Source organism: Gordionus sp. m RMFG-2023, chromosome 1, assembly GCF_954871325.1.
Source record: "Gordionus sp. m RMFG-2023 chromosome 1, tfGorSpeb1-WG-v2, whole genome shotgun sequence".
Lineage (NCBI taxonomy): Eukaryota > Metazoa > Nematomorpha > Gordioida > Chordodea > Parachordodidae > Gordionus > Gordionus sp. m RMFG-2023.
The window spans coordinates 45,171,856-45,183,386 of NC_088775.1; the positions used below are offsets into that span (position 1 = coordinate 45,171,856).

The window sequence follows — 11,531 nt, forward strand, 5'->3', positions numbered from 1 at the left end:
TCTATATAGAAAATTTTTTAAAAAATAATTTCCGTTTTTTTAATATTTTTGAAGTTAAGTATATTAATTATTATTTTTCAGTGTTGAGATTGTAAATGAATAAAACCCATTCAGATAAAAATATTTCTGTTTACAAAAATAATAAAAATAACATTTAAAAACTTAAAAGAAAATGTTGAGAGAAACATTATTTTTTTCAAACTAAATATATTTTTAGCCGGTTAAAAAATGGCTAGACCAAGTGTTTAAAACTATCAATCTGGCTTTACGGGGTTATTCTTAAATAGATAGAGGCTCAAATTTGAAAGAAATTAATATAAATCAAAACGCCTCAAGTTTATCAATTTTCTTCGGCTAGGGCCCGAAAATTGGGATGAGTTAGCTTGTATTTAGCCATTACCCAATTATAGCAATTATAAACTTTATAAAATGTGTAAATTAGATTTTATATATTTTGATTTAGGCAGGACAAAAAGACGCTTGTTTATAATTACCCCTCACTCCCTAAATATAAACGATCCAAAATTATTCTATATAACCCATTCAAGCTCAATATTGCCGAATTCAGGATATTATCAAATGTACTTATCTTCTAAAATTTGAACAATACATGTTTAAAAAATAGCGATAAAAGTAAACAAATCCGATCAGAAATTTCGTATCTAATTCTAAACTAGTATAGTATAGCCGGAAATAATCCCTCGGCTAACCAACTAATAACTCATTTTAATCCTATTTTTTGGTATTTCTAAGCCCTAGGTGTTCCGATTAAAAAATTTTTAACCCTAAGCTGAGTTGCCTGCAGAAACTATAAAAAGTGTAAATTGATTTTATATATTTTTACTTTAGAATCAGGAGAAAAGATGACCCCGGGTCTGTGCTAGGGGTTCGTGCTCATAGCTGGTTTGGTCTATATTTAGACCCAAACCCCGGGTCTGGGTTTTACACAACCAACCAATTAACAACACTACCCACTGGTGATTTTTCTGAAACCAACTTTTAGCCACATTAAAGTTGGCTTAGGAAAGAAAGTATGGTTAATGATAGATAGAATGAGTTATAGCATATAAAAAAATTGTTCAATCAAATTTGGTGTGGAAATTTGTATAAAATAATGGACAATTTTCATATAAATTGGACCATATTCTAAACTAACCTCTAATTTATAACTGCTTAATAATAAATAATGTCCAAAGCATTAAATTTTTAATAATTAAAAAAATTGCCCATTTTGATTAACTTATTGCCCAAATAATATTTCCATTATAGTGCAAACATATTTTTTCTGAGAATTCACCTATAAATCGAGTTCGTAGAAAAGAATTCCTAAATTTTAGTTTATTTATAAGTTTGGAAAAATTGTATACATATTTTATATCCCGAAGATAAAAAATCAAAAATATAATTTTAAGTTGAAAAATTGCTAATTCTATATAATAATTGCATAAATAATAGGTATATGAAAAATCAAAAATTTTTCAAAATTTAATTTCAACTGGTAATTTATTAAATTTTACTCAGCGATTTTTATATAAGATGACATCTAAATATTATATAATGCTTGAAAATAATTTAATATATTTAATTTCTAATAAATTATTTAAATTAAAGATTTGATATAAATTATATGAATAAGCCATAAATTATAATTTTGTTTTTGGATAAGTAATAAAATTCATCCCCATTAATTAACTCATAAAAAAACACATGATAGATAATACAATATAATTATGGAAATTCCTGGAAAATTAGACTACCTTAATAATATTTATTGCTGGGATTACTGTTAACTCGAAATTTAAATTATTATTTATGTATAGCATTTGTTTGTTTTTAGTGATAGATAAAATGCTATGTTATGAGCATGTAATATTTATATCAGGGTTGTGCATTAGACCGGTCAAATACGATTCGGTCAATTAACCAAAATTAGACCGGTCAAATTCAAATAAATGTTTTTAACGCCATTATTAACTTTATATAAATTATATGAATCTATGTAATATTAAATTTCACAATATTTTTTTAATTCATTCCATAGTTGTTTCGCCCTCAGTAGCAGAGTCTTGTTCCGATTCATACTCAGTATCATTATTTTCTCTAATATTTTTAATCAATCTTAAATTATGTATACTTTTACCAATTTTCCTGTCGTAGAAGTCTTCAATCGATTTCTGTTTTTCGTATGAATATTTTCCCAAACCGACCAATTTCTTTCTGATAAAGAAGTCGAACTAGGAAATGTTGGTAAAATATTAGCTACTTCTCTTAATGGAGTATTACAAATTACATTTTGTATTGCTGTAAACGTTACTACAAAAAAGTAACGCGTTACTGTTACTCGTTACCTTTTTTTATAAAGGAACGCGCTTTACTGACTATTCAGTAAAGTAACAGTTTACTCGTTACTTAAAAAATTAAATATTATATATAAAAAAATATTTATTTCTACAATATATAATATAAATAAAACTATACAAAAAGAATATATAATACGATAATATCTTTTTGTAACAATTATTTATTTATTTTTAATAATAATTGATTTTCAAAATTTTAATCAGATAAACAAGAGCGCTTAGCACATTCAATTGGCGAAGAGGATGGATGTGTTGTATTATATTTAACAAATAAAAATTTTAATTCGGGGAATTTATTAAGAATATTTAAAGAATTATCTTTATTTTGAAAATGCGTAATAGATCATCTTCACAAGGATCTTCATTCATTTCCTCATCGATATTTTTTATCTTTATCAGAAATTTTCTGGTATGTATGTTTGGATAAAGGAATTACGTCTGCTCTTCCTTTTGTAACATTTTGATGTTTTTCTAAGGATTGAGTGATTAAAACCGTTGTCAAATAAAGAAAGGTTAGAACTAAAATGATACTAAATCAGACTAATATCCTCGATTATATATACTTTTCTATAATATTCGTCAAATAAAGAAAGGTTCAGGCGCGTAACCAATGGGGGGGAAAGGGGGAAACTTCCCCCCCCCCCATCGCAAATTTAGCTGTTTTCTTAAATATCATTTTAAGCTAATAAATTTTACACTCTACCCCCTCACCCCCCCCCCCCCCCAATCAAAATTTTACAAATATTTGAATAACAATTTTCCAACATAAATCTTATTTTTTATAAATATATTTTATTAAAATTTCCTTTCCTTGTGAGTACATTAACATTATTCAAAAATATTAATAAAATGGAAAAATTTTAAGTCAAAGAGATTGAAATCAAATGGTATTTTAGTTTATTATTATATATAATTATTTTATTAAATTCAAAATTATTAGTAAGTTAGAATTAATAAGTATTTTTAATATTAATTATTAATAAATATCTATAATTTTTTAAATATTTTATTTTTATTTCGATTTTGTAGAACAGAAGAAATAGAAATACAAAAGTTAAATAAGGCTGAGCATGAAAAAAAGTAATGTGTCGTCAGAAGCGATATCATTATTGAATTCAATTGATCAATCAGAGTTTATCATTGCTGCTAGTTGCATCAATAAATTAGATTCCTAAGAATATTATAAAATATCTACTTTCATCCCATTCTTAGATACTTTTTGCAAATAAAAGTACGGTTTTTAGATAAAAAACAAGTCTTTAGCAATCTTCAAGTTTTAATACCCAAAGATCCATCTTGGTTTTCTAATGCCACTATTGGTAAAATTAAATATTTAGCAAAATTTTATTCCTATGATATTGATACTGAAATAAATTTAATTAGTGAATTCGAATTGTGGTATAAATATTTACTACGTTTAGCTATTTTACCTGAGCATGCTATTGATGCGCTCAATCGGTGTAGAAAAACCTTGGCTCAAATTCCTAATATTTTGAAGTTGTTTTATATTCTACCATGTTTGCCTATTATAACAGGTACGAATGTAAGGACTTTCCAACTTAAGAAGGTTGAAAACATACTTATGAAGTACTACTTCCGAATCTCGGCTAAATGGGTTAGCTCTGTTAAATATCCACAGAGATTTGGTTCCAACGACAAACAAAATTCTTGATAAATTGGCAACATTCTCACGAAAATTAAAAATCACATTATAATTATAGTATTTAATAGAAAACTTTGTATAATACTGTATTTGATAAGAAGTTTAAAAAAACTTGTTTTTTAAATTATTTTCTAGTCAAATTTTATAGTTTTGTTAAACGCCTCGTTTTGAACCGATTTTTAAAAACGGCTAACTCAATTATTTATCCAGGAAAATATTATGCAAGCCTGAAAATTTTGCTCATAGAAGAAGCAAAGGTCTAGACATATAGTATAGAAATTTCGAGGCTTAGTTAATATTTTTCTGACGAAAATATTGAGTTAGCCGTTTTTAAAAATCGGCTCAAAACGAGCCGTTTAACAACATTAATATTTTATACACACTACTATTAATATTTTCAATAAAAAAATTATATTATACTAATATTGTATGAGAATTTAAGTTAAGGGTAGCTTTAAAGCAAATTTTATAAAAAAATGACATTAAAATTTATTTCAACTTTACATTTAAAATACTTTATTAAATATAATATACCTAACTAAAAATAATAAAAAAATAGGCTTGTAATATCCATTAGCACGAATTAGTAAATAATAGTTACAAATATAAATATAATTATTATTAAATTATGAATAATTTAATGGAATAGCTAAAACATAAGACAAGGCCGAAGGCCGGGGGCAAGCTGGCCGAAGGCCAGATAAGGGGGGTTTGGGGGCGAAGCCCCCAAAAAATTTTTTCCCACCCCATAAGAAAATCCTGGATACGCCACTGGAAAGGTTAGAACTAAAATGATACTAAATCAGACTAATATCCTCGATTATATATACTTTTCTATAATATTCGTCAAATCAAGAAAGGTTAGAACTAAAATGATACTAAATCTTTATTAAATAATAAGATAAAAACATAATTAAAATAAATTAATATAAATTAAAATTAAAAATTAAAGATTAAATTAAGTTCGTAAAATCATAATTTAATCCCTTATTCAAAATTATAACATTATCAAATTAACAAAATTATAAAAGTAAAAATAATAAAAAAAAATAAAATATAAAATACAACAAAGTTAATAATTATAAAAGATCATTTTGTATGGTAAAAATTGGCCTTTTTATACTTTTTCAATCTTCTTTATAACTAATATTCATAACTATTCAAATATAATATTTTTATCACGCGTTATAATAATAAATCTAAAAGAATTCTTTATGCAAATTAAATATAAAGTACAAATTTAACTAATCTAAAATTTACAACACCTCCCTACTTAAATTAGACCCAACATTCCGCGAATAATCAATCTTCTTTCGATCTCGACTTATTCTTCTTAATCTTTGCTGTCTTCTAAGTTCTAACGAAGGCTGACTCTTGTCTGTATTCTTAGTTTCGAACGACCGTTTGTATCCGATTGTTGCTTGAAATTTTTAAATTCTATCTTCTGTCGCTTGTCACCCTGTGCAACGATCAGCTTTTTATCTCTGTAGGCCACTGACGAACTTGATACACGCCTGTCTTCCACTATCCACGATTGATGAACGATTATCGATGACATCCAGTTTCTTTTTCATCTCTTGTTTTTTGCTAGTCTGTCTTAATTTTTTTACAATTTATCGTAGCTTGTTTTCTATCATTCTCTTGTAATCCACGATTAGCTCTTTATCTCGATAAACAATAGATTGGTCTGCGATAAACGATTGTTTTCACGAATTCTTGTTCCTATGATTGTCGATTTCCGTATCTTAGACTAAAGTCTCGGTAATAATTGGCTATATTGGTCAACGATTAACGATTGTAGCATAACGTCTTGACCACTGTTCTTAGTCGCTTGTCCAGATATCCACGTTGTCTTAAGATCTCTTATACAATTTCTTGTATCTTTTGATCCATAATAAAAAAATCCGATCTCTAATTGAGCTCGATTGCGGCATAAATTTTCTAATGACGAAAAGCCGTTTCTCTTTATGAAGATTTTGGTTAATCAACAACCTGATATTTTGCTAAATATTATCAACTTAAATAACAGTTAACCGTATATCTTTAATAAAAATTTATAACGAATTTCTTTTAGCTGCATCGATCACTTGTACGTATAACGATCTCTTGTGACGAATTCCTTTTAATTAAACGACTAATTCTACTCGTTTTTGAATTACGACCATTGATATTGACACCATGTTTCATTGACCTAATTCTTTGTCTTTATGTCGATCGTCATTTCATACATCCCCTTCCCTCTTTATTTAGAATCTCCTTTCAGAGTTAATTAGACTGAATTATTGTAAAGGGCCGGTCTCCTCTGCTCTCCAACACCAATGTAACATTTCGAAGAATTTAGAAGGATTGGTTGATATAACCGTTGTCAAATAAAGAAAGGTTAGAACTAAAATGATACTAAATCTTTATTAAATCATAAGATAAAAACATAATCAAAATAAATTAATATAAATTAAAATTAAAAATTAAAGATTAAAGATTAAAAAAAATTAAGTTCGTAAAATCATGATTTAATCCTTTATTCAAAATTATAACATTATCAAATTAATAAAAGTAAAAATAATAAAAAAGATTAATCAAAAAAAATAAAAATAAAATATAAAAAAGTTAATAATTATAAAAGATCCTCAAAAATGGTAAAAATTGGAGTTTTTATACTCTTTTTCAATCTTCTTTATAACTAATATTCATAACTTAAATTATTTTCAGTTCTCACTATTCAAATATAATATTTTTATCACGCGTTATAATAATAAATCTAAAAGAATTCTTTATGCAAATTAAATATAAAGTACAAATTTAACTAATCTAAAATTTACAACACCTTTATCAAGATCTTTTCTCAAACTGGAAATAAGTTCTAGCATTCTTCCTTTGTTGACCTCTAATTTGATCCAGGGCCAATCCAATTTAAATAGCGGGAGAATTATTGTTGATAGTATATATTAAACTTTATAGATGTGTTTGAATCTATTGAAAATAAAAGATAATCAAAATATAAATTATAAGCAATATTTGAACTGTATACCTTTTATCTATGCCTTCCAGGTGAATTATAAGCGGCTTACAAAACTTGAAATTATTCAAAGCTATTTATTTAAGTTTTAAATAATAGTTATCGTGGGAGTGAGATATCCCAAATGCATTTTTTCTTCGCTCTCTAAAATTAAAAGAGCCATAATAATCGTTCCATAACCTATAAAGACATATATATCATATTTCTTAATTAACAGCCATATAATATTCACCCATGAACGCCTTGTCGTTATCTGAAAATCTCTATAATTAAGATTTATCACAAGATTCGTCAAATTTTTGGCAATATACCTTAATAAGACTATCTATTAATTTCATGGAGTAATAAAAAGAGTTCCATCTTGTTATTAGTTTAAATGGACATCGTTATCTGCCTTTTCAATAGCAACAGGAATAATGCTTAGGTAAGTATGCAATACTATCATTAGTATTTTGATTTTCAAATAGATCAAATAATGGCTGAAAAACTATTTCATAATCCGATTCCTCTCCTTGTTCATATACTCTAATAAATTTTTAATAAATATATTATAATTTTTTTTCATGAAAGCTTTTATATAATTTCTAGCATTGTCGGTAATGCATTTAGTCACTTTATTTTATATTTATATGTGGTAAAAATTTCAAAGATTATTTTTGCTGGATAATCATATGTGTGTTTTGGGTTTAGCCTTTTAAAAGCTAAGCAGGCTGAAACCTCTCAAGAGTGTCTGGATGTAGCCAGTATACCGTCAGCCCTAAATAAAGGCTTAAAATACAATATTATCTATCTATAAAATATATATTTTATACCGATGATAAGCTGACCAAGAATCCACAGTTTTACAGACAATTTTTTGAATACACAATAAATCCACTAATTTGTTTGCCATGGTGTCATATGCTTTATAAATCTTTAATACGTGGGTAGGCCTAGACATTACATTAGTTGGCTGCAATTTTTTGATAATATTAATACATGCAATGCTTTATACAATTAAAAATGGTTGTAATTCTTCAATTACAAAATTAAAAACTCTGATTGTGCTATTTTTATCTTTGATGTAGATTGATTCTACACCTCAATGAGTGTGAGTTGATTGTCTTTAATTTTTTAATATTACTATTCAAATGTTCATTGATCTCTTTCATTTTGGAGGAATGTATAGTCTATAATTTTTTAATTATAATATTATTAATTCCTGATTTTTCTATAAAGATAACAACTTTTTCAATAATTGAAAATAAATCTTTAAAAAATTTAAATGCATTTTTTAATCCTCACTAAGTTTATTGTCAAGGAAAACATTAAAAATTGAAATTATGATTGCCAAAGATAATTTCTCAATTGCTTATCTTTTTCAGAATTATCATTTAAAAAGGAATAAGGAAAAACATCTAGGTTCAGTACTGTAAAACAATATTGCTTCAGAGGTTTATTCCATATATATATTTATTTTAAAATACAAATTTATTTGCACAAAGTATTTTAAATCACTATTTTTAAATAAATTTATTAACAATTTGAATTTAAACCAATTATCTCAGACAGCGCATATCTATTGATATATGCAGATCTAACTGCATTGCCATCCACGGCTCTCTTTCTTGTCCTCCCACCCAACATACAACTTACTATACTAATTTTTTTTTTATTATACAGTTTTTTATATAGATTTTAATTTACGAATAGTTTACATGATATTTTTATTAAACTAACTTAATACATAAAAAAAAAATAGCAATACTAAACAAGAAATAGAAGATATTGTTTAAACCCAATATAATATTTTGAACCAATACCAATATTTTTTTAATCCTGTGTTTTTAATGTTGGTTCCCAGCCCTATAATATAGTATAATTTAATTGCTTATATTTTAATTTCATGATTAATTTTCAAAATATTATGAAGGAATACTTCTATTAATGGTTAATTTATAATAACCATGATTTAATATTCTATTATTAAAGTAATGTTTAAAATAATAATATATTAATTTATCTTTTTATCTTTATATGCTTTTTTAAGTTTGAACTGCTGGACATTGAGGTTGAAATATTTACTTGTGACATAATTTACATATACAAAGTGTAGATTTTATATCCTTTATTTTCCTTATTGATGTAAAATATCTTTCAAAGGCCAGGGAAGGGTTAAATCATCTTCATCTGAATAAGAAGAACAATGGACATAATATTCTTAAAATAAATTATAAAATAGAATAATAATATTATTATTAACATTTACTTTGAATTTTTGAATATTAATTAGATTAACATTCGACCTAAAATTTAACAACGAGTAGTTAAAATCAAAATGAAGGAATGGTGGTGTTGTAGTATTATGTGTATTTAAATTATTATTACAATGATGTCAAAGATATATTGAATTTTTATATGAAAAAGAAATGATGTCAAAGATATATTGTATTTTTATATGAAAAAGAAATGATGTTAAGGATATATTGTATTTTTATATGAAAAAGAAATGAGGTCAAAGATATAAGATTTTTGTTATGAAATATAGATTATATAAATAAAATTGTCAGTAGTATATAGTTGAATTAACTGAATCTATAATAATTAACTAGTCTAATAAGTTATAAGAAGACGACAAAAGTGATGCCGTTTAATTTTTATTCAACCAACGGACAAGATATCTGGGTAAGAGTGGACGCAGTGTACTAATAAAATATACAATCACGGTGAAAAATAAAAAATTCTTAAAAATAAAAGGGTAAAAAATTTTTGGAATATATAAAATGATGTGCATTTATATAATTTTGATATTATTAATTATATTAGGTTTAATATATTATCTAACTTTTAGCATTAAAATATTTATAATAAAAGTTTTAATAAATTTTTTATAAATTTGTGGATAAAGAATAAATGTTTAATTTTAAAAGAAGTATAAAAACTCATAAGTATGTGGAAATGGTTCCACAAAGAAATAATTGTATTATAGCGGTAGTAGTGATATGTTTATGGATAATTGGTATTATGTTACATCGGAAAAAAATAAAAAGAGATATAGAAAGAGATATAATAAAAATTATGGAGGAAATTGAAATGAAAAATAATGAAATTGAAAAAGGAAAAAATGAAAGGGAAGTAAAAAACGTTAATGAAAATGAAAGAATTAAGGAAGAGATGTTAAATTTAAAGGATGAAATATGGAAAATGTTAAATGAAAATATGATAGAAGGAATGAGGAAAAGTATCAATATTATTAGATCTGGAGAGGAACGAAAAGATATTGATAATAAAAGAGAAATAGAGATTAAAGATGAAAATGGAATGAGAGATAGTAAACGAAATAATTATAGTCATGGAGGAAATTGTGAGAGAAGGTATGATGAAAGGGATTTCAAAAGAGATGATCGAAGAAATGATAAGGAATACGAGCATTTTAAAGAGTATAATACGTCAATGAACTTGCAAAGAAATGAAAAGGAAAATTGGGAAAAAGAAAATTTTTTCCAAAATAGATTTAATCGTCCAAAGATAAATATGCAAAATGTAAGATGTTATTCATGTGGAGAATTTGGGCATATAAGTAGAAATTGTGTTCAGAACGGTGCAATGTTTAACAAGCAACCGATTAAATGTAATAGATGTGGAGGAGTTGGACATAGTAGTGAAAAATGTTATGTTCCGACGTATTGTATTATGGGAAATTATCAAAGAATATTTCAATGTGAAAAATGTGGAAAAATGGGACATGCTAAAGAGAATTGTTATGTAAGAGAACCGATAAATGGGGAAGCATTTCCGGCAGTGAAATATATAGCACCGGCATCTAACGTAAGAATGATACAAAATAGTGATATTTTGAAAGAAGGTAAAGATAAAATTGTTTTAAGTGCAGGAAGGAAGGACATCGTGCTATAGAATGTCGAGAGAGGTGACTAAGCGAAAATAATAAAATGGAGGTTATTACATTAAAGAATGAAATGAAATTTCGTGTGAGTGGAGATATAGAAGTTAAAAGAAATTTAGTAGATAAAAGAAATGTAAATTTGGTAAATGGTGAAATTATAAAAAATTATAGAATTCCTATTTTAAAATTAGAGGACAAAAGTGAGAAGGATAAATGTCCTCGTGTAGAAGTAGTTGTAGGAAGTAGAGAGATATCTTACTATTGGATACAGGTGCTGCGATATCGATTGTAAGTTATGAAAATTATTGTGAATATTGGCCAGAAGAGAATATAATTAAAGAAGAGATGAGAGTTAAACAGTTTGACGGATCGGAAATAAAGGTTTTAGGAAAAATTGAAGCACCGTTTGTGATAAATGATATAGTTAATTATTTAAATTTATGGGTTGTTGATAAAAAAGTGGAAACGATTATGGGGTGGGAATGGATTGTTAAGATTGGTCCATTAAATAATTTTTGGGGTATTTTTCAAATGAAATTAAACGAGATGAAATGGTTGAAGTTCAGAACGTTGAAATCGAAAATCGAGAATTATGTGATATAAAAAATA

General features: G+C 26.0%; 1 protein-coding gene across 1 annotated transcript; it reads left to right on the forward strand.

The window, feature by feature from the left end:
• Positions 1–10,096: 10,096 nt before the first annotated feature.
• LOC135926169 (uncharacterized) lies at positions 10,097–10,933 on the forward strand. Its single transcript, XM_065461917.1, has one exon. It carries the CDS (start codon positions 10,097–10,099, stop codon positions 10,931–10,933), a length of 837 nt encoding a protein of 278 aa, XP_065317989.1.
• The last annotated feature ends 598 nt before the right edge of the window (positions 10,934–11,531 follow it).

Coding starts and splice junctions, on each gene's coding strand:
- LOC135926169 (XM_065461917.1), top strand. CDS start 10,097: ATGGAGGAAATTGAAATGAAAAATAATGAAATTGAAAAAGGAAAAAAT.